The following is a 24,553-nucleotide window of genomic DNA, read 5'->3' on the forward strand; positions in this document are numbered from 1 at the left end:
CTCTAAAAAAGTATCTTAGGATTGATCCAGCTTGTCATTTGAACTGAACCTCTTCTAACCTATTTGTACTTACCCTGTCCCCTTTCTGTCCCGGAAGTCCAGAATTTCCATCCAGTCCAGGTGGTCCAGGTAGGCCTGCTTGACCCTTTTCCCAGCACATAAAAAAGTGATACAAATTACTTTTAAAAAATTCCATATACAATATTTCATGCATTGTATTTTTAAATAAATATATTTATTTTTCATCCTGGCCTGGGCTGATCACCAGAGAACATCTGCTGTGTATAGACACTATATAAGATTCACAATTTGCACTTGTGGACATTGTGAAATCTTACCACCACGTCAATGCAGGTTTTATATCTTATTTCTAGTCATGGCATGACTCCTGTCTTGTTATTCCCCCACTTGTCTACCCCAGTACCTCTCTACCCAACATCAGTCCCTGATCTATTACTATTACTTATGTGAGTAAATGACACATAATCGAATGAATGACAAATCCCCCAGTCACACTCCACAATCTAATGAAAAACCTGAGGGGAAAAATTGGGGCTCATTATATAACAGGGGATAAATGTAGAATGAATGACGGTTAGATGTCCATAAATACCTGCAAATTAGCAGACATTTAAATAATGGAGCGATATGGTTGGATTGCAATATAACCAAATACTGTATACACCAACTTTGTAGCTGTGCACTTCTTTAGAATTCTTTCTGAATAATAAACAGAAAGCTATGCTGTTAAATCTTCTAGAGCTCCACAGAATATACAGACTACACATTGAGTATTAAATGCTCACAAATTGTTGATAAACGTGAGGATTTAGGAACTAACATTTTCTCCAACTTCCCCCTTTTCTCCTTTGGGTCCTGGCTTCCCGCGGAGACCCTGAAGAAAAGACAAATTATTTAAAACAAACACATTTAACTCACTGTAATATGATAGTACTTTGTTGGGAAATTAACTTACTTTAGCACCAGTTTCTCCAGTCTCACCCTGAAATAGTAAAAAATAATAATAATAATAATAATAATAATAATAATGTTTTTCACTTATGCTTTAATTAATAAATAAATTAATAAATTTTTCCACATAATGTCCTCATAATGTTAATTTCATTTATACAACAGTTAGTTTCAATTGAGAAATCTGATCAGAAGAGAGGTTTTTCAACAGTGATGATAATAAACAGTAACATCACTGGGCTATTTAAGTCATGCTGATATCCACAACAACAGCACTCTTTTCTGATTTTTAAAACAAAAATCATTTTAAATGCTATCTATTAAACTATTTTATTCCGGAGGTCTCTATGTAAAAAAAATAGCTTAAAATGAATATAATTATATATAATTTCTTATAATTAAATTATTAAAACAAACTTTACAAAAAATTACAAAACAAAATAGATAGATTTACACATTTTAAGAATGTGAAAAGAATATCATCTCCCATTATAATAATAAAAATAATTATAATAATAATAATAATTATTATTATAATTATTAATAATAATAATAATAATAATAATAATAATAATAATAATAATAATAATAATATTAATAACAATAGTAATTTATTTCCTAAGATTCCTTATTCCCCATTCAGGGTTTTCATTTGTAATTATTTAATTCCTATAAATAAATTAATAAACAAATGCTTGCTTATACAAAATAAAAAGCTTCAGCCATCATTTTTAACATCATTAATCAACATTAATATCAACCTTTTTAGGGTTTAAACTATCTACCTTTATGGAAATACCAGGAATACCAGGTGGTCCAGGCTGCCCTGGGAGTCCTGGAGGTCCTGAGACCCCCGGTACACCAGCAGGTCCCTGAGGACCCTGTTACACAAAATATATTAATACATTTCCAAACCACGATAGATCAGCAATGATTACATTAATATAACCATGTAGACATGTGGAAGTACAAGAAATCCTGAAATCAGTGTAAAATGTAAATAAATTATTTGATATAAACCTACAGATGATCCTGGTTCTCCTTTTCGGCCCTGGCCAACATCCATGTTTGCCATTACATACCCAGGTTCTCCCTACAAGACAAACCATCAGAATCCCATCATCAGTCAGAGGTACATTTTTACCTCCAGGCTAGAAAACGCACAAGTGTGCTTGAATGCTGACTATATTCGTTATCAACATCTGAGGATGCTTTTAATGTATTACATGACCCCCCATAAAAGGAAACTCTCCTAACTGTAATGGGAAACGTGGTAATATAGCGGCCACTGCTGAGCCCTTAACCCTCTTTGCCCCAGGGGCCGCTCTATCATGACCGTCTGCTCTGACCCCAGCTTCCTAACAGCTTTGGATATGCAAAGAAAATAATTATCTGTGACAAATAAAGGCTTCTATCTTCTATTCTGTCAAGGAACTACTGTAATAGTAATTGGACAAACTAACTTAGTCATTAATTATGTATTAATTTTTAATAATTGAGTTTCTCTATGCTCAGTGGATCTTCATGTATTAGCTTTAGTAATGTTGTGTGCAGCGTGACCTCTGATTAAAACGCTGCCTCTACCAGGACTGCTTTCCACTTTTCTGCCTTGCATCGTCTTGATATTATTTATTGCGTTGCTCATAATTTGTTTCATAACGTCTCATGACATTTTTAATACCTTTAATATGCAACAGTCTCACACACACATTTGCTACAGCACGTCTTTTGTATTCTCTGCTTCCCACTGTTAACTTTACACCTTTGGTCTGTAGACATGACTAAATATCAGTCTGTAAATTAATTTGCAGGTAGAGTCTGAGAGGGGAAAAAAGCCTTTAGCTAACGTTCCCTCTGCATTCAGACCTGTGGTCAAACTTTAGTCTTCACTAATCTCTTTGCCTTTTCTTTTCATTATGTTTAGAGTGGGTTTAGAAATGGAAATGATTATGGTGCAATTAATTTTTTTTTTTACTTTCTTATCTTTATTGTTAGTCTAAAAGAGAGCATTGTAAAATTGTGCATGTCACGCCTGTCTGGAAGGGATTACTTGTGGTCTCATGAACTTTCCAATCACTTAATATTAAATCTTTGCTACGCCCCTTAAAGCTTCTTAACCTTTACAATGTGTGCAAACTGTTTACTGAAATAAATGTTGTTCTTAATGTTGCAGTAGTTTTACATCCAGCTCAGTGTCCATTGCTGTCTTTCTCTAGGTGGCGCAGCTGTCCTAGTGTTTAGCACTGTGACCTTACACCTCCAGGGTCTGGGGTCGATTCCCACATTGGGTCTGTATGCATGGAGTATGCATGTTCTCCTAGTGCATGGTGGGTTTCCTCTGGGTACTTTATTTTCCTTCCACAGTAAAAAGACATGCAGATTGGGCAAATTAACATTTCCAAATTGCCTGTAGTGTGTAAGCGATGACTGGAGGTCCAACCTCGGTCGTAAAAAGGGGAATAAACACAATGGTCACCATTGGCCTACACGATCCCTAGTTGGACTACGAATGTTCCCAGGTGTATGGATAAGGGAGCTGTTTTTCCATTTTGTTTGAGTTGATACTTATTGATCTTGGCAACTGATTGGTCAACACCTTGCACTGAATAAAAGTCAGTTACAAGAATAATGCACCAAAAAGTTAAATATTTCTGGTAAATCATTCATAAGTGTTCTGATTATGACTTGCTTAAATCACAGGTGTGACCAACCACTTAATACTGTATTAAAGCTTTGCTACTTCTCAGATTTGTCTTTCATTCCTGTTGAATTGGACAGATAAGAGTCTCGAGTTAAACTTACTCTTTCCCCTCGCTGACCTTTTGGTCCTGTAATCCCAGGTGGACCCTGTAAACACACCACAAGACACAACATGTATTCGGATTACACATAAGATAAAATATAATGATCTAAATTCAACAGAATTATTCCTTGCTTTAAGTTACAGTAATCACTATATATACTGTAGATCACAAGGAAGTGAATTACAAGATTACAATGATTCTAAAATATGTCTAGAACAGATATATATTTAAATAAAGGGATGTGATAAGGTATTTACCATATCACCAGGAACACCAGGAGGCCCCTGTGGAGCAATAATTCATAATATGTCATACATACATATATATAATATTTCTGTATTAGTAATTTTACAGCCATTTCACAATGAACTCATTTGACTGATCATTGCTTTACCCTCAGACCAGCAGAACCAGGGGGTCCAGTGCGACCCGGTCGTCCTGGTACACCGGGTATGCCATCTGCCCCAGGAAGACCCTAAAGACAGATTGAAAGGTGTTATACAATACAGTTTTAAAAATAATTCCCCCTGCTTATTTCTTTATTTTTTTATTTAAAAAAGCTTTGTTTAGCCTCATTAAAATATTTTGTATAGAAGTATTAAAGTATTTGAGTGTTTACATAGATTTTTGTTTTATAGATTTATATTTGAAAGGATCTGTAAAAAAATAATTCTGGAGGCGAGTTCTTAGGGCACAAATCTGTATTGTGGTGAAAATTCTTCCATAGGAAATAAGGTAAATGCAGATAATCCGTTCCAGTCACTCAAAAAAGGAAAGAATAATCATATAGCTTTTGAACACAATTCTTCTGTTTTCATGATTGAAAAAAAAAAAATCTGAAAAATTTTGAGACTCGTTTTGCTTGGCTTTTGATGGACGCAAACACATTTTGAATGACTCCAGGACGTACGTGCAACTTAGTTGTAGTGTAATTAGGGCTGTGCGATTAATTGAAATTGTATCGAAATCACGATGTGAATATGCACAATTTCCAAATCACCTTACAGCACGATTTTTTGCGTGCTCCTGACTTTTTCCACAGTATGCTATTAAACCAATCACAACGCAGCATGCCTAAACAGAGCGCAAGAACAGGAGACTGAGCTTAAAGGCAAATAGGTCAAATGGCCAAAAACAGGGACACACATGCACATACATACACACGCACACACACACTAGGGCTGAAACGATTACTCGAGTAATTCGATTACAAAAAATGATCGAGACAAAATCTTCTGCTTTGAAGCTTCTTTTAATTAATTTTAAAAGCTTGCATTATGTAAGCTTGCATTATGTATATGCATTATTTGCGCAATTATTTGTTTGGTGTGACACAGCGCGCTTCCGGGTGCAATCTGCCACTAAACACCGATGAAGAAGAAACGGAGACGCAAACAGTTAGCTGTGTATTGATTTAAGGGAGCGTTCTGTTGCGTCTGCAAAATGGAATCGAATGATAAAAAATATCAACGAGCCAAGAGATGAAGAAACCAGAAAGAGAAAACGACAGAAATTGTCAGTAAAGGCTTATGTTATGCCTGAGCTGTAAATTTTGAAACTTTAAGTTCTGAAAGTTTAGTTGCACAACGTAATGTTTTTGTACAATTATTTATTTTAATGTATGTGTTATGGATTCCCCCCCCCCCATCCCCACATAATCTCTATCAAATATATTAGGACACCACAATCAAAAATTCATATTATTATTATCAAATATATTATAATATTATTATTATCAAATATATTATTACTATTATAATTAACCCTTCAGCACGTGACAAATTAATGCAAAATTAATTAACAGAAAATTAAGACACGTGATACAAATTCTTCTATAATGTTTATTTTGTGGCACCGTAATTTTGCAGGGGTTTGTCATGTAATACAAAAATGTTTACACTTTTAAAAAAAAATCTTGTTTATGATAAAAATTACAAAAAACTATTTTTATTATAAATGAACAATATAAAATATACATGTTGTATATGAAAAATATATATAATTTATATATTTTTCCCTATACAACATGTCTTTTTTATATTGCTTATTTTATAATCAAATTCATTTGGTGCAATTTGTAATTTGTAAATCATAGACCTATGAATTTATGTTCTAATATAATAATTGATAGAAAATCGTGATTAAAATCGCAATATTGTTCAAGAACTACTTCATCTACTTCATATTCACTTGCACATTTCTTGCAAAATTAAAATTCATATGGTAAGAATTTGTAAGAGAGGGCTCTTAAGGGTTTTTATGACAAGGTACTGCTGTATTCATGGTTATAGTAAAGTGTTTGAGGAGACCATATTCATTTATGAAAGGAGTCCTCAGTGTACTGTGAAACAGGCAGAGGTAACTTTTTCCAACAACAACAAAAACAGAAAGGTTTTAAAACATTTTTTTAACTTCTGTTTAATTAGCTTTTTTTTTTTTTACTGGTCTCTTTAGTTTTAACTTTTAACATAAAGCAGAAAAAACATATTACACAGAACTAAATGCAATGCAAACTATATGCAAATTATTGTGGGATAAAAGTAATAAAAATGTTTAATAAGATTGCTTTCTTATAACGGACTGGCCATAAGGTTTTATTCCTCATTTACGAGTTAGATTTGATGCCCTTATGCTTGATAATGCACAGTGTGTTTCTAATTACAAAATATTTTTTACAAGCAATTTTTATTAGCCTCCACTTTATAAATAAATAAATAAACATGGGAACACAACATTGTGTCACATGATCAATATAAGTGAAACCTCAATAATAATTATAATAATAATAATAATAGCAATAGACCCTTTAACCAAATCAAACAGCAACAACAAAAAACTGCCACCAAATTCCACAATTAGAATGAAATAACTCACTAAATAAAGTGTTCAGTTCAAGTTTTGGCACCCGGTGTACTCACCCTCTCTCCTTTCTCCCCTTTAATCTTTAATGAGAACGGGTCGTAGTCGGTGCCGTCTACTTTGGGCCGCTGTGAACCAGATTTAAAGTCAAATTACAAGATCAGTAACACAACGAATCCTAATCATCTTACTAATCGTGTGTAGCATACCAGTCCACCGTGTCCGAACGCATTCCCCTGTGAGGATACAGACAGGTCTATACATTAGAATATATATACACTGTATTACGTTATACACAAATTATGAATTAATTAAGTATGATAGCATTGTGGGGAAACTCAACCTTATCTCCCTTTTGACCCTGTAAAAAAAAAATTGAGAAAAACTTAATGAGCTAGATATGAATGATTTGGGTTTAGAGTATTGAATTGGTGCAGTATTAAATATGACACCTTGCACTGGACTGGACAAGGACCCTCAGGCTTTGGAATAGATACCGGGTCACTGGTTGGTATGTCCAGTTGGTCCGGCTATGGACAAATAACGGTTAGAAAAACAAAATAAATATACACGTACAAACCTTCAAATAAGCTAAGCTAAGGAAAAAGTAATTAGAGGAATGTAAACATGAACTGCCTCATATTTTTGTGAGTAAAGCAAAATTTTATATAAATTTTAATAAAAAGTAATAATTTACTCAAAGGCTGAACGAAATATTCTTTTTTTTATAATTTGCTTATTTATCATTCTATTACTAATTATCTCTTTTGAGTGACCAATGATAAAAAAATATATTATTATTATTATTATTATTATTATTATTAAAACAGATTTTCCTTTAACTTGTAGAACAGGTTGCCAGATTGTGTTAATTTAATTTTTTCCACGATTTGGTTTATAATGATCGGTGATTGCAAAATTGTCACAAAATGTAAACAGTGGTTTATTATTAATCAAAGTATTTTTGTTGTAAGATATATTGCAAAGTTTAAAAGAGGATAATAATGTAAGGGTTATGACTAGAGGGTTATAAAATAATTTTTAGACTGGATAATGTCTTAAGATTAAAGATACAATTGAAAAACATTAAATTTCTTTATTAAAAGAGTGATGGAAAGAAAGAAAATAACTCCCATTTTAGTGGGACATTTAGTTTAGCCAGTTTCAGGTCTTTTGTTTAGTTTTTGCAATATAAAGTTTCTGAAAATGTTTTGGAAGACCGGTATCTTCATTCACAATCTGCAGACAGTCACACTAATGCCTTTAAACATCCTGGAGATCCATTTAGACTATTAGTTTCTAATTATCATTGTATTGATATATTATACAGTGTATAAATCTGCCCTACTGTAGGCCTAGTGTTCTCTCTGACTGATGCTAAAATTACCTCTTTATGGTGCTGAAACTCCGACATCAGAGGGTCGCTGCAGATGCTGCTGATCACCTCTCTCTCAACAGAAGGGAGATCATCAAAGTCAGCGGCGAAGAAGATGTTCTTATATGGTCGGGGTGAAGCTATTTTTTTAAGTTCATCAATGTCAGCGTTTGCGACACCGATGGCCAGCACGCTCACACCTAAAACAGAAGTCAAGAAAACACAGACTGAGAATCAAGCAGGGTTCAAACTAAAATTCAAATAAAATTCAAAATCAAATAAAGTTTATCATCAGACTTTATTCGATGGTGATTCACAATGCTTTTTGTTTAAACCCGGCATGATCACATGGCTAATAAAAAACTTCAAGCAGATCGTCTAGTCATTCCATGTGTTACTTTTATGTTTTCTGTAATTATACTATGCTAATATTTTCTCATAGCTCTCTCTGAGCACGAAAAACAGGTGATGTCACTAATTAGATCTCGCCTATTTGGATGAAATGTTAATTAGCTAATTAAAATAAGATGTTATAGTTGAAACAATTACAAGCTCATTCACACACTACAGGGAATTTGGAAGACGCTAGTTAGCCTAATCTGCATGTCTTTGGACTGTGGAAAGAAAACCAGAGGAAACCCACAAAGTACTCAGAGAGAATGCACACAGACCCAAAGCGGGAATCAAACCTGGACCCTGGAGGTGTAAGGCGACAGGTCTGACCACTACGCCACCACGCTACCTAAATATTGATTGTTTTATAGTAATCGTATTGCTATTTTTATGATAATTACATTATTACCATTCAAAAAACAATAAATTTTACTTTTTGTCTCATTTTTTTGAGGATCACTGTACAATGTAAATACTTCTGTGTTCCTGTTCAATTAATAAATAAAGTGCAATAAATTCACTAAAATCATCTAGGTCATTCTATGGTAAAATTTGTAGTTTTACACTATGTATGTTTTTTTTCCCAGTGTATGTTTTTTTTGTTTTTTTGTTTCACATTTCATGTTTCTTGCTATCCAGATTTTTTTGTAAGTTTAAACCTAATTACAAGACCTTTTCTCGCTGACACTGCCCAGCATCGCATTACATATTGCTTGCCATAGTTTGTTGTTGTTGTTATTAGTCTTTCGGCTGTTCCAGTTAAGGGGTCACCACAGCGGACCCTCCGACCCGCACAACGACATGGCACACGTTTTTTTGCCAGATGCCCTTCCTGATGCAACCATCCGGTATTGGGACCAGCACTGCATCCAGTGGCTGGGATTTGGTCATCTGGTGGGAATTGAACCCGGGCATTTCGCATGGTGGATGAGCTACCCATACCACTTTACCAATGCCCACTATATTGCTCGGCACAGAAAAGATTTAAATTCAAAATGTGAAGTACAGTTTCTACTGAATATTACTTTTGTACCATCATAAAGTTAAAAAATTGTAAGTTGAACCAGCATAATGTTGAGTATCATGTTTTATATATTGGCTTTTTATCCTGGCTGATTCCTTGTGTGATATATTACTCTATCACTTTACTCACTTCCTTGTTCCATGTGTTACATTCTACTCCTTTTAATTATTTTCTGAATACAAAATCCTTCCAGCTTTCATATGCATTCTGATTTTCATTTTTTTGGACTCCTCCTCATAAAATAATAGCACATCTAAACAGTCCCTGCATCAAAACACATTGCTCTGTAAGTTATACGGGCTACTTTCGGCATGCTTACGATTACATAACGTATCTGTGTTGGATAAAAAGTGTCCTGCAGGTTTAGGATCTTATAAAGACACACAGCATGTGAGATTGACCTAGAACATGTGCTACTCTGGAGGGTGGTTCCACATCATCCTGGGCTTTTCCATCTGTCACCAGGACCAGCACGTGAGGAACGCTCTGCCTCATCCCCAGAGACTCCCGGAACAGTTCCCTGAGGACATAACTGATCCCTCGACCTACATGCACAAAACAACACAACGGCATGCATCGTGTCTCATATATTATTTGTATTCTTAACCACATGATCTTCTCATTCATGAGTGCTTGTTTGCTTGTGTGCAGGGACTCACCTGTTTTGGTGTTTCCTCCTCCGTAGTGAACCTGCTTCAATGCTCTGAGCACTGAGCTGCGATCTCTGTGTGTGTTCAGGCTGAACTCGATCCTGGGCTGATCACTGTAGTGAACCACAGCTATCTGAGCAAAACAACAACAAATCCATAGCAATGCAATAATCAGCTTTTTTTTAAATTACTCAGTTCAATCATTTAATCAGTTAAACACAAAAAAATAAGTCTTTGAAGTCCCATCTTTATGCAATACCCTTGTTTTCACATTGCTGAGTTTTTGCATGAATTTATTTCAGGTCTTGAAATAAATTTTGCAATAAAAATAGTTTATACCCTCAAATTTGGGCGGCCTGGTTCAGAATCAATGTAGGATTATATTATGGTGAAAATGTCCTGTATAACAAAGCACTGTCTATTTTCTTATAATCAGTCAGAAAGATTTAATTTCTTTTCTATAAAAGGAAATCTGACACTAGTATGAATTAAAGTCACAAATTTATATCAATAAGCTTACTCTAAAATGTTAGCTTTTTTGACATGAACATAACAGATAGTTCTCCACCATACCACCAGAGGGCAACCTCCTCTGAGTTCAAGAGACTCTTTAATCATTTAGAAACATGACAGCCATTCAACATCAAGGGATGCTTTGTTTCTGGATTCCTCTCGTTTTAAATTACTATTAATAATAATAGTTACTAGATTACTATTAGACCTAATGACTTAATGACTTGTGACTGCAATCACTTAATCATTTAAATGATCTTGTGACCATTACACCCAATGATTATTGTTCATTTCTGCCTTATTCGCCGTAACACCTGGAATTGTTGTTATAACCAAGTATGCTTAGTGTACTAGAATCTGGATTAATTCTGCAGCAAAACATGGATCCTCACCACATTCCTGAGTTTCCTCTCTTACTCGTCTCTACTGCAATGACATTTTTGGCAGTTTGCTACAGTAAGATTTGCTGAGAATGAGCAGGTACAGGCACAAATTATTGTCCACACCTGTATGTCATTTTAACAGCAAAGTATTTGTTTTTCTTTGTCTCAGGGTTGGCAGACATCAGACTGAATAGATATGACCTCATCTGAGGTGAGCAGAATAGAAATTGGGTCGAATGCAATTGATGTGTTTTTTTGTTTTGTGCAATTTTTGACAAAAAGTTCAGCACTGAAAAGCATTTACATAAAAAAACTCCACTTTCTCCATCTCTCGTCTCTCTATTTAACCAGAAATAAAAGGTGAGCGCTACCATCAGTCCTGTGTCATGCCCACAATAAAGCCATGAGGCAAAAATGATAAATAAGTGGCTCTGGGAACAAAACATTGAATTTTAAGTCCATGGCCAGGAAACTCCCCAGACCTTAATCCCACTGAGAACTTGTGGTCAAGCTCAAACACACAAATGAAGCGATGCACCCATCATGCATAGTGTCCACTGTACAAGCCTCTGGAGACAGTGTGATGATCTGGGGTTGCTATATATACAGTATACAGTATATACATGATTTCCAAGACATGCTGTCATGTTTCACTTCATACTTACTAATTTCAGCCACGAGGTGACTGAGTGATTGATGGTCTTACCTGGGTGCCCTGTGGCCCAATTACAGGGAAATAAGTCACTATCCTAAACAGGAAGTCCTTCAGCTTGCCAAAGTTTTTCGAACCGATGCTCCAGGACTCGTCAACCAGAAACACAATGTCTGCCTTCACCCGGCCACACACTGAGACAGATATACAGTGTACAGATTATCAACAATCATCTCATACAGTACCTTATACAAAACAGTATACTTAAAAGAAATTCATTTATGCTCCTCAATCAGAGCAAACTTAATGGCATTTCTTTTTGTGTGTTAAAGAGCTGTGTGTATTTTGTACTTGCCAACTATCCAAACCATGCCACCACATATTTTTAAATAGTGCCATTTTTAAGTGCTCACAGTTCACTAAACAGGAAAGCACACACACACACACACACACACCTGAACGGGAAGTGGTGCAGCTGCTCTAGAGCTATTACATCAGCCGTTTTTGGATTGAGGGAACACATTGACTTCGATTTGCATTCACACACATATTTGCATAGCTGGTAATTAAACAGCTAAAGAGGCTCAAAGTTCGATGTGTATTTGCGTCAGCGAGAATCGTCATGTGAAAAATATTACCGGGTCCAGCCGAGGGTGTTCGAGCGAAGAGAGTGGTTGGGTCTCGATCTGCAGTCGTGAGCATGGTTATGGACTGGGACGTTTTAGTGACAACAGGTCTTTGAGTGGTGGTGGTGCTGGTGCTGGTGGTCTTGCTGGAGTTATTGATGTCTATAGTGCTGAAGTTTTTTCTGGTTGGAACGGGGGTCGATGTGGCAGGCTGGACAGGAACGAGGCGAGGGGTGCCCACTATAGTATCACACACATGCAGTAAAACAACATGTCAGTGGATTTATGTTTATTATAATATACAATACAATTCCTACTTGTGTGTTTCCTTACAATCAATTTACACAAACAACTGATATGACCTACTTCATCTACAAAAACTCAGACATATCGGACACCTTGTACGGTATATACAGTATAGTATATTGTGTATACAGTGTATTGTATGTTTATACACTCGGAATTAAAGGTCCCATACTGTTTTGATGTAGTTATTATTTATTGTAAATCTACTTTAACAGTTTTTTATTGGCTGTAAAAATAATTTTACGTATATTTCAAAGTTACATTTGTACCTAGGGTACTACACTACTAAGTAATGCTAATTAAAACCCACTACTTATTTAAGCTAATTAAGGGTGTGCCTTTAATTATACACCTATTCAGATAAATATATCTAGAAGAACAAGGAAATTTAGAAAAACGACAACGCAGCAGTGTTGTGGATTGCTCTCCGACGATCATCATGCATAAGTTGGTTTCAACCTTTTCAGGGCTGAACTCATTGAAGGTCTTCCTGTTGTCTTGTCGTTTTCCCAGTGATATTCTTCCGCTCTTGAAGTGTGCGTGCCGCTCAAAACACCTCAAATGTCTCATTGCAGCATCGCCACAAATTTGCTGAATCATATCAAACATTTCTGTGGCAGATTTGCCAACATTCTTTGTTCCAAATCGCTTTCCATGATGAAATAGCAGACATACGCACAATCTCTTTTGGCACACTGACTTATGAAGGTCGGTGCTCCCCGCGACTGTGTCCGCAGCCTGGTGCTGCCACCTATTGGCGTGTTACACACCTAGTCTCAAAACCTCTTGATAGGACCTCGTAATATGTTCAGGGCAATACTCTATACGTTTCATATCGAATACAGGTTATGTCTAATGTGTAATAAATTTTTATTTAATGTATTCCTTTTACTACCTTTAAGCATCATCAGCTCTTACCGATCCGTTTGGTAACGCTGGTGACAGGACCCTCTACCTCTCCATAAAGGGGTCGGATGGTGAAGATGTACGTTCTTCCATACTGCAGGTTTTTGATTTTAAATGAGGTGAAACCGGGGCCCAGTATTTCAGTGGTACTCTCCAGCTCTGTACGGGTCAGTGAAAACAATCTATTTAGAAACAATAACTTTGCAAATAATGTCAAAGACGTTAAACACATTTTTGGTTCTTTTTTAGTCTTCAATCAAATTCATTGACTAAGTTGAGTAGGCATTCCAAATCAGGGTTCGCCCTGGACTGGAATCAATCATTGAAACACTGGCTTAAAACACAAGATGGGAAAACATAGAAATTGGACGCCGTTTCATCACAAGGCTTCATTCACACACACAGGGGTTTATATGGTGCAGCCGATCAACACATTAGCATATTTTAATTAGGTGTGAGAACATACAAAAACTCCACACAGTCAGAATGAGACCAGGAATGGAGCCGTGAGGCATCGACCTTGCGCTTGCTAATTCTTTGGGGGGGATTTTTCCCTGATTTTCTCCCTAATTTAGTCGTGTCTAATTCCTCCCAGTCACTAGGGGGCTCCCACATTAAGCTTCTACTACCACTCAGTCAGGAGGGCCCGAAGACTGTCATGTGTTTCCTCCGAACCACGTGACGTCACCGACCGCATCTTTTCGAACTGCTTGCTCACGCCCCATTAGGGGCGGCGTAACACACTCGGAGGACAGCGCTATCCGCTCCTTCCGCTTGCGTAAGCTCACAGACGCCCCTGATTGGCTGTAGAGCCATGATTAATGTGAGAGCACGAAGTACCTCTCAACAGTGGGAGCCCAGCCAATCAGCTCTCTCTAGGTCTCCGGCTGCGAGAGGTTACAGCATCACCCGGGGATCGAACTCGCGTGTTAATTAAACACTTGTGCAATTACACCACCATTTTGGGGATTTATTTGATAAACGAATAAGAGTATTACAGCTGAGAGCCAGACTTAGCATACTCATACATAACAGAAATTTAACCCGAGTTATATTTAACAGAAAATCCTTTCTTCATGTACAGTATGTTAAGAATTTCATAGAGACATAATCACAATTACTATGAATGTAATATATACAGTAAATATGAACATTTAATTAGTCTGTCTCTCAGGGCTTTTGGCAGGCTTTTCCCATCCTTTCCTGTCTAGTTGCGAAAGCTGGTAGAAAAAAATTACTTTGAGGAAAAAAAAATAACTTTTACACCTTAAGAAAAACTGAGCATGAATACATCCACTGTTTACAGTAATTTATTGACAACAGTTGCCAAAAACGTGTCATGATAATATTACAGCAGGTGCTGACTGGTAATTCCCTTTCCTAGGATTATCTTACATGGTATAAATGACACATAATCCAGTATATTTGCTCTTTTGGCTTAATTAAAAAAAAACAGCTTTTGCTTAAGGACCCAAACACATGTTCCCCCTGTGGCTCTCCTCCACTCGCTCACTCTCCAATTTCCTCCCGCCTCTCAAAAACATGCGAGTATATGGACGGTCTGTGCTGAATTGCCCCTGTATGTGAATATGTGTGTTCCAGTTTGCCTGGAGTGAGCGCTTATTAAAGTTAATCAAATAAACATTCCCTGGAATGTAACCCTTCGAGCTTGAGCACAGACTCAGTCACTGTAATGTTGTGACTGATACTGTATACAGTACTAAAATGAGCAAGGATATCCGTGTGTATATTAAACCTAGCTTTAATGCAGAGATCGGACCTGATATGTGTTTCCAGGAGAGGAGATAACCGGAAGCTCCTGTGACTCTGGTCCAGTTCAGTGCAGTGCTATCATCAGTGATGTTCAGAGCACTGAACCCGGTTACTTTAGGCAGGTCCACTGTAAAACACACATATATGGAAAAAAAAAAACAAGGAAAATGACTAAATGATGTTCGTATACTTTTTAAAAATTTTTATTTAAAAATACGGACTCACATGTCCGTGCCGTGACCGTAGCAGAACTTCCTTCCCGATCCCTCACTAATGATGAGACCTGGATCTTGTAGGCAGAGCTGGCTGGCAGTCCGGTGATGCTGTATGATGTGATGGATGAGGAAACCATCACACTCTTCTCTTCTCCCCCTGGGAAAATGAGGGCTAGTAATGAGCAGTGAGAACAAACTGCATACTGTACAGTAGTAGTAGTACACACATAAATCAGAAATCTCAACAAACAAAGACAACAAAACTTGAAAACCTAACATTTGAAGATGAAGATCCTACTGGGAAAAAAAGGCACACTGCCATCTGCCAGCTGTGGGATTTGAACCTCATTACTGTAATCACTAGCTTAGACCCTTTCTCCAGTCCAAGTACCCACCATTAAAAGGGGTCCAGGTGATTTTGTAGCCAGTAACCCCAGGCGTTTTCCTCCAGGACAGGCTGAAAGAGTTTACTCCAATATCAACCACCTTCAGCTCCTTTACTGTCTCAATCTGCTCCGAATCGATCGAGGAAGACGCTGAAACACACACAAACACAAACAAACAACAACAAAAAAAAGTATATTTGTATAACATGTTCATCAATTAATTACCTAAGTAAGTAAATGTGATCAATCACATTTTGGGATGAACATCATATTAAAGTGTATGAATTTGGATAGAATGTCATTGCAGGTTTGGCCAAATACTTTTGCCCATATAGTGTATCTCTGTGTACATGTCTCCAACCAAACTTAGTCCTTTCAAGCAGCTTAGCAGTAGGTTCTTCTGGAATGTAAAGCGCTTTGCCTTGACACAAAGAGTCAACCTACCTAGCAACCCTCTTTCATTTCAGTTGTCTATACTGGAAAACCTATTAATTTCATCACTACCCATAGTAGTGATAATTGGTGTAAGGGTTAAAAATTGTTGCTTAAATTGTTTTTTGATAAAAGCTTAAAAAGCAAAACATCTGTAGTGTCCATAACCATGTCAAATTAATGTTGCAATATCTTAACAAGTTTGCATTTTAGAGTAATATACTCTTTCAGGTTGGTGTCTTTTCCTGTGAAATCTAAACAGGCCAAGTTTCATCTGAATGACAGTTATGATCGTTGGAAGATTTGAATTCAAAATGGAAACGGGACCTACACACATAAAAGGGAATGAAACTGTATGTAGCAAATGTGTTTCTTGTTATCTGATAAAAATATAAATGTGTACTGTTTTTACAAAAAACGAAGCATGGATCGGGAGATACTGTAAGAAGCATTAAGTATTGTAAAATAAATGGTCATACAGTATACAGTATAAACCTATCTGAAAATTTGGTGAAGCATTTTAGCACCAATACTATGTTTTTGCCAATATAACGACTTCTTTATTGGACGTCTGAGATTCTAATTCGGGGCACCAGTGGGAAAACTGAAGAATAATGTAGTGCTCAGACAAATATTAAAATCATAAAATGCATAAAAAACTAATATTTAATTAAAATTTAAATCCTATTACATTCACAAAGCACAAGTTCATCTCTTCAACTATTTTAAAAAAGTTTTAAAAAAAAGCACAGAAACACCCCATCGCATCCGGTTGGTTAAAAATAACGAGCGTCTTCTGGCGAGCATTCTAATAATGGACTTAACAGCAAGCCGACAGCATGCATCTGTGAAAATAAAATAGAAACTCCAGTCCAAAGTTATTCTGAATAAGTGTGTTGACGGGATAGGGAGGGTGGTGGTGTGTGTGGGGGCTCTCACAAATAAACTGTCTTGTTAAAAAATACCGCAGTAGAGATGCAACTAAAAATGTCTTGGATAGTTGGCTTTTTTTCCCCAGTGTGCAGCACATCCAACACATCAGCATAGGATGAGATGATAACAGTGATGCTGACAGACATCCCACACAAACACACACACACACACACACACACACACACACACACACACACACGCACACACACACAGAGGGAACTAAAGTTAAAACACATGCTGCCATAGACAGCTGCAGCTTGAACTAAAGGGACTAAAAATACAGGAGGTGTCAATCAATCAGCTGATTTCAGGGCATTTCTGCGGGAACAGCAGGCGTAACCTGTCCCGGTCCTTCCTGTCTGTGTGTGAAACCCACAATTAACCGATCAGCTATTTCCTCTTATGGCTTTGTTAAGTAAAAGCTGTCACCCAGTCATTCATAGTGCACTGATGCGCATGAAAACTGATCGGCATCCCGATATCCTGAGGCATCTATGAGCATACTGTAGTAGGATACGCTCTAGAAAAATGCTGGGTTGTTTCTGTAAACACATTGTGGGTTGTTTATGCTGGGTCAAAATCCTGGGTTATTTCGGGTACTTTAAACACATTGTTGGGTCAAATGAAATGCAGTGGGTCATTTACAAATGAACACCTGGTTGGGTTATTTTTGACCCAACAACTGGTTTAGTCTTTATTCTCCGGATTCTTCAAACGGCAGCCTGCAAAATGTTTGAAATATTACTGTTATTGTGTCACAAAGTGTAGTTTGAAGAGTTGTTTAAGCGAGAATGTCGGTGTTTACAGCTCAAAACCTCCATCGGTTATTAAAGATAGCATCTATTTAAAAAACTGCCTCAACGATTTTGGAGATGTAATGTCTCTGCAGTGGTTAGAACAGCAGATTTATTTCACTGGTATAATATATCACAGCTGTGTGACACATCCTGTACTCTGCGTTCCATTCCATATCTGGTGTCCTCAGACCCTCGAGTGTGCACTTCCAAGTCAAGGCTGTTTTTTAACGTTCTTGGAATTGAGAAATGGCATGACGAACTTTCTGAAGCGAGGGGTACGCCACTTATAACTGGCAGTATTTTATTGTAAGTTAATATGAATTTTTACCTAAATTTTAAATGTTTTTACCTAAATTTTAAATGTTGTAGTTGTAGTTGTTGTATTTATTTTTCCACCTTTTAAGTCCCACTTTGATATGGCGGTGTGGGGAGTTCATGTTTTTATATTCTGTGCCAATAGTCAGCTATACTGTACTGTATATTATGAGAAAGTGCTTTTGTGGTACACACAAATAAAAAAACCTAAATTTACTAAATGTAATTTTAAATGTAATCTTAGGTAAATTACTAGCAATCTTTATTAAAGCTGTGTGTGGAAAGTCTGTTGGCATATTTTATAATATTTTAAAGTTGTCAGAAGAAACAATTGGGGTGTTTAATAAATGTTCTTTGTCGAACTTTCTGGATTCTTCACTTCTGACTGGATCATACACAGAACACTCAGTATTTTATGGTAAGTTAATGTACATTTTTACTTATTTTTTTTAGTAATTTGTGGTAGGAGCATGCAAATTTTATTGTTCAAATTAAATGCTTTGGTATGGGAGTGTGCGGTAATGTTTGTTTTTTTTTCATTCTGATGCTTGACGTAAATGTTAGTAATATTGCAACACTAAGTGATGGTGTGTAATCCACAGGTGGGGACTAACATGATGGGAATGATATCTGCAAAATATAGAAATGACTGGAGCACTGTTCCATGTTTTGTGCCTTGGGGATGAGACAAGAGGAACCTGACAGACCTTTCCCATTGTTGGAGGCAATGCTATTGATACAGACTCTATGTTTGTTTTAAAGGTTTTTTTTTTTTTTTTGTCCTTGATGTAAACTACACAAAGAAGTGTCTTCACACCTGGGAGTTTCTCAGATGGACACTAGTACTCATCTGTTACATTTTTAAGGACAACAGTTTTTTCAATCACATTTAATTAATAATATCTTTTGAAAAAAATATCGTTTGAAAGAAATTAAATAGTAAAAGCTCCCGTTCCACCACATCCCAAAGATGCTCTATTGGGTTGAGATCTGGTGACTGTGGGGGCCATTTTAGTACAGTGAACTCATTGTCATGGTTAAGAAACCAATTTAAAATGATGTGAGCTTTGTGACATGGTGCATTATCCTGCTGGAAGTAGCCATCAGAGGATGGATACATAGTGGACATAAAGAGATGGACATGGTCAGAAACAATGCTCAGGTAGCCTGTGGCATTTAAACGATGCCCAATTGGCACTAGGGGCCTAAAGTGTGCCAAGAAAACATCCCCCACACCATTACACCACCACCACCAGCCTGCACAGTGGTAACAAGGCATGATGGATCCATGTTCTCATTCTGTTTATGCCAAATTCTGATTCTACCATTTGAATGTCTCAACAGAAATCGAGACTCATCAGACCAGGCAACATTTTTCCAGTCTTCAACTGTCCAATTTTGGTGAGCTTGTGCAAATTGTAGCCTCTTTTTCCTATTTGTAGTGGAGATGAGTGGTACCTGGTGGGGTCTTCTGCTGTTGTAGCCCATCCGCCTCAAGGTTGTGCGTGTTGTGGCTTTACAAATGCTTTGCTGCATACCTCGGTTGTAACGAGTGGTTATTTCAGTCAAAGTTGCTCTTCTATCAGCTTGAATCAGTCGGCCCATTCTCCTCTGACCTCTAGCATCAACAAGGCATTTTCGCCCACAGGACTGCCGCATACTGGATGTTTTTTCCTTTTCACACCATTCTTTGTAAACCCTAGAAATGGTTGTGCGTGAAAATCCCAGTAATTGAGCAGATTATGAAACACTCAGACCGGCCCGTCTGGCACCAACAACCATGCCACGCTCAAAATTGCTTGAATCACCTTTCTTTCCCATTCTAACATTCACTTTGGAGTTCAGGAGATTGTCTTAACCAGGACCACACCCCTAAATGCATTGAAGCAACTGCCATGTGATTGGTTGATTAGTTAATTGCATTAATGAGAAATTGAACAGGTGTTCCTAATAATCCTTTAGGTGAGTGTATGTGAAATTAAGTACATTTTGCGTCTTTTTGAGAAAAAAAAATCTAATGGAATGTGTCAACCCAGCAAGAGTGTTGATTTCCCCCACTGGTTAGGTCAAATAAAATAACCAGCGGCTGGCTTCTGGTTAGGTTGTTTTTTCACCCAGTGGTTTTGAGAGTATACAATCAGGTTTAATACTGTACGTTCACCTCCATCCACCATACAGGCCACAAGCTCAAACATATGCCATAAAAATGTACAGGTACAACATTTCTGTAGATGATATACTTCTATTAATCCTAGCTTTTTTGTTACATGTGAGGTGGTTCAAGAAAACCGTTATATTTCACTGTAGGAGGGTAGACTGGTGGCTGAGTGGTTAGCACTGTGGCCTCACACCTCTATGTTGAGGATTCTATTCAATCTCAGGTCTGTGTGCATGTTTTACTTCGTGCTTGGTGGGTTTCCTCTTTGTTCCTATGCTTACGAGGCTAACTGGTGTTTCCAAATTACTCACAGTGTGTATGTGTGAGTGTGCAATGAGATGGACCCTGCCTTGTTCCCTAAGTCTCCTGAAATTGGCTGTATGGTCTATAGGGAATGAATAAACATCAATGTGGTTGGATTCTGGAACAGACAACCAAAAAAAAAGTTTCTGGTCTGATTGATTTTTTTTCATGTATAGCCTGAGCAGGGCTTTGTTTTTTATTTGCATTTTTGGTAACATCTTACATGGTGCGAGTTGAAGAGGGCCTTAGGCTTCTGAGGGGGGTCAACTGAATATGAGTTTGGGAGAGTGCTTTAAAAAAGAATCGCATTGTGTGACATTCTTTCTCTCGCTGGTTTCTTGTGGGGACTAAAGCTGGGTCTTTGGCTTTGTTCGGGTCTTGTGCGCTTGTCTTCAGTCCTGAAACTTTACCGGTGCTACCTAAATGATCACACGACGTGCACAGGTATCAAGACCCTTAAATATGCTAGGGGCAGTTTGTTTGCACTGATTGTGCTTATGTTGCCGCTGTCTGGTAACTACGCGTCTGGGTGTGGTTAAGACTCTTGCTCAAGGCCTCAACAGTGACAACTTGTGGTGCTGGAGCTTGAACCCCTGACCAATCCAGTGACCCACAGCCTTAACCATTTGAGTCACCACTGCTCAAACAAGCAGCCTCCAGTGTCAGGTACAGTAGTCATAGTTCAGACAAACCTTCAGGACAGAGTTCCTTGTATTTTCCGGGTTTCTCTGTAACATGGAAAATCTTTTTGCTTTTGGACACTTTAACATTAAAATAGAGAGTGAGAGAGACTCTGGTGAGGGACGTAAGCAGTAACTTGTTATCCAGTGTCACACCAGAGCAGAGTGCAACCAGAACTCAACGTCCCAAAACTCAATGTCCCAGAACCCAGAACAACCGCTGCCATGGACCACAATCCCCAGTGCAACACTTCACCTGAATACTAACCATGCGCAGCTGTTCACAATCTGCATCTTTGCACCATTACGCTCAGTCCGCCTGAACCTACTAAGCCTTGTGTTCTGGTTTACAGATTCAAATTGCTGCCTGGTTTTTGGAAATTATATTCTGTTTGTTAATGGTGTCACCTCACATTTAACCTTTAAAAAGTCTCTACTGACACATGGACGATCCACAGCAGTAAATGTGATTTTAAATGGGTAATGTATAACATGTCATTCTTCTGTGAATAATTATATAGGCATGTACCCGAGGGTATAGTTCAGTTTTAATGTAATTTTACTTATAGTTAAAGATTCATACCAAAAAAACAATGTTTGTAATGTCTGCAACACATCTCCACATCTCATACATCATTCATCTTTCATGTGCAGTTTGTTAAGCACATGTTGGTACCTGTCAGTTGTGTCAGAGAGATTTCTGGCCCCTCCAGGTTTCCGTACAGGGCGTGGATGCTGACGGTGTACACCGTGTTTGGCTGGAGGCCGGTGATGTTGTGATGTAACACACTGTGGTCCACATACCGGCTTTGTGCACGTACTCCCTCTAAGACAGACAACACACACATACATTTCTGTAGACCAGAATATTTTACACGAATCATAAAAGAAAGCAAAATATCTGTCATGGTAAAAGATGGTGCAGGTAAGAGATTTTGGATTCACCTGAGGTCCAGGTCAGTTTATACTCCGTGGCGCCGACGATGGCGCTCCACTCTACATTAATGGAGGAACTGGTGTAAGATATCACCTTGAAATTCGATACATAACCAAGAGGAGCTGCGGACATTAAGAAACAGAGGGCAGAAATATCCCTATTACAATCTCAGGAAATAAACAAATAGGTTGTAGAAGCAGAATAACACACTTCAGATTATGTTATTATTATACAAAAAGTGTGCTCTTTAGAGTGTATGCTTTGCATCTTCTTTATTATCTGTGGAACTGCACAGTTTGTTGTGTTTTCTGACTGCAGTATTTTAATATAATAATAATAGCAACAAAAAAAAAAACTTGCCCACTCTAATATTTCTCTTGCTTTGATTATAGCTTATGCAATATTACAACATTTATTTCATTCCAGAGTCACATTTATTTCTCTTTCCAAGATCTTGTATTGATGATGGGAGGGTCGGACCGCTGCGTAATGGATGCATCATGTCATCCGCCTCTCTTCTTACCCTGACGCTTCCATCACCATGGACTCATCAGATCACATGACCTTTTTCCTTTGACCCACAGCCCAATCTTTATGCTCCTTAGCAAACTGAAGCGTTATCTGTTTAGTCCCAATCTCTTAAGTTCTCTCCATATTGTGTGCATGTGGAAATGCTCTTACTTTTACAAGTAAACAGATCAGTGAGTTCTACCGTTGTGTTTTTATAATGTGATTTCACTAAGTGCACTTTTACACTAAACACCATAATTTGTACCATGCCAAGGAACAATTGCTCCTGCCTCCCCACTCCCCCACTCGCCAGCATTTGCATTATTAATTTTTCTGTCTGTACTCAGCTATGCTTGATATTTACAGTACACTACCCGATACAGCAGGTAAATGAGAATGTCAATCGTCATACTATACATTAAGGCATTTGGCAGATGCCCTTATCCAGAGCGACTTACATTTTTATCTCATTATACATCTGAGCAGTTGAGGGTTAAGGGCCTTGCTCAAGGGCCCAACAGGGACAACTTGGTGGTTGTGGGATTTCACCCTAGGACCTTCCAAACCCTAGTGCAATCCCTTAACGTCTGAGCTACCCCTGACCCCCTATACACTTTACCTGCGTAGTATTAGTAATATTTTGGAACAAATGTCAAGGGCAACATGCTCGTGTGCCTTCCTACTTCATCAGCTAGGTCCGTTTGGTTGGCTCATGCTATGCATTCATAAAGAGAGATTTTCACATGCCACCTATGATGTCGTGTCCACTTCCATGTTCTGGTACAATTGGCATCTATACCTGATTCGATTATGTGCCTCACTGTGCCGTATTGTGGTCTCAAGAACGACACTCGGCAACAGTTCCCAAGTGCGGAATGCATGTGTTCTCACTGATCGAAATGAACCGGACTTTGGGGTAAAGTGTTTTCGGAAATGATCCTTATGTGAAAACACCCCGAGTGAACTCCCATCATGCTCATTCAGGACGTTTTTCCAACCACCTTTCTTTCTTGAAACACCACTATCCTTCCAGGTTTTAATAGTGCATTTTATGATGTTTAACCAAATTTTAGCAGTTTCAACAATCTCCTTAGTTGTTTAGTTTGCTTGATGCAGGTCAGAGTAATGTCTGCCATGACCGCAGGATTTGTGTTCTGACATGGTTGTTTAAGAAATGAGAAGTGACTCACTGCATCAGTTTTTGTCCAATGGAAGGAGCTTAACAATTTGCTTAGTTAAATCCAGATGGTGACTTTTTTTTCTTTTTTGGCCAGGCTAACCCCACATTATACTGTCCAGCGATCCTACATGTTGATATGGATGACAGCAATAACCACGGCTCAGAAATCCAAATGTATGCTGTTTAGAAGGAAAAAAGAAGTCCACAGAGTATATAAAGTGATAAACTGAATGCTAATGTGTTAATTATAAGAACTGGTGCAAGGCGAAAAAAATGATCATTTGGTGGAAAATAATGATAGCAATAATAAATAACACTTCCTTACACAGCTGCATCTTTCTATTTTGTTGCCAGAGTAAATACACCCTGCTGTGTGTGAAGGCCTTTTTTTTTCTCCACCTCTCCAACTTTAAGTTGTTTGCTGGTTGTGAGTCAGGCTACCAAATTTAGCTTTTTGTCATAATGGTGGCC

The 24,553-nt window shown here is 37.6% G+C and overlaps 1 protein-coding gene across 1 annotated transcript in view; it reads right to left on the minus strand.

Annotated features, from left to right (window-relative positions):
- Positions 1–24,553, minus strand: part of col7a1l (collagen type VII alpha 1-like) — a 112,197-nt gene that overhangs the window by 59,806 nt on the left and 27,838 nt on the right. Inside the window, exons 16-38 of the mRNA XM_053508693.1 lie at positions 22,401–22,514; positions 22,132–22,281; positions 15,847–15,987; positions 15,462–15,608; positions 15,244–15,363; positions 13,476–13,622; positions 12,264–12,491; positions 11,680–11,819; positions 10,087–10,210; positions 9,829–9,972; positions 8,023–8,210; positions 7,088–7,165; positions 6,979–6,996; positions 6,845–6,871; positions 6,695–6,763; positions 4,171–4,251; positions 4,034–4,060; positions 3,775–3,819; positions 1,997–2,065; positions 1,758–1,853; positions 977–1,003; positions 842–895; positions 74–145 (exon numbers count right to left, since the gene is read on the minus strand). Of these exons, the coding sequence (XP_053364668.1) occupies positions 74–145; positions 842–895; positions 977–1,003; positions 1,758–1,853; positions 1,997–2,065; positions 3,775–3,819; positions 4,034–4,060; positions 4,171–4,251; positions 6,695–6,763; positions 6,845–6,871; positions 6,979–6,996; positions 7,088–7,165; positions 8,023–8,210; positions 9,829–9,972; positions 10,087–10,210; positions 11,680–11,819; positions 12,264–12,491; positions 13,476–13,622; positions 15,244–15,363; positions 15,462–15,608; positions 15,847–15,987; positions 22,132–22,281; positions 22,401–22,514 (2,306 nt within the window). The remainder of the gene's footprint in view (positions 1–73; positions 146–841; positions 896–976; positions 1,004–1,757; positions 1,854–1,996; positions 2,066–3,774; positions 3,820–4,033; positions 4,061–4,170; positions 4,252–6,694; positions 6,764–6,844; positions 6,872–6,978; positions 6,997–7,087; positions 7,166–8,022; positions 8,211–9,828; positions 9,973–10,086; positions 10,211–11,679; positions 11,820–12,263; positions 12,492–13,475; positions 13,623–15,243; positions 15,364–15,461; positions 15,609–15,846; positions 15,988–22,131; positions 22,282–22,400; positions 22,515–24,553) is intronic.

The sequence above is a fragment of the Clarias gariepinus genome, chromosome 12 (genome assembly GCF_024256425.1).
Source record: "Clarias gariepinus isolate MV-2021 ecotype Netherlands chromosome 12, CGAR_prim_01v2, whole genome shotgun sequence".
NCBI lineage: Eukaryota > Metazoa > Chordata > Actinopteri > Siluriformes > Clariidae > Clarias > Clarias gariepinus.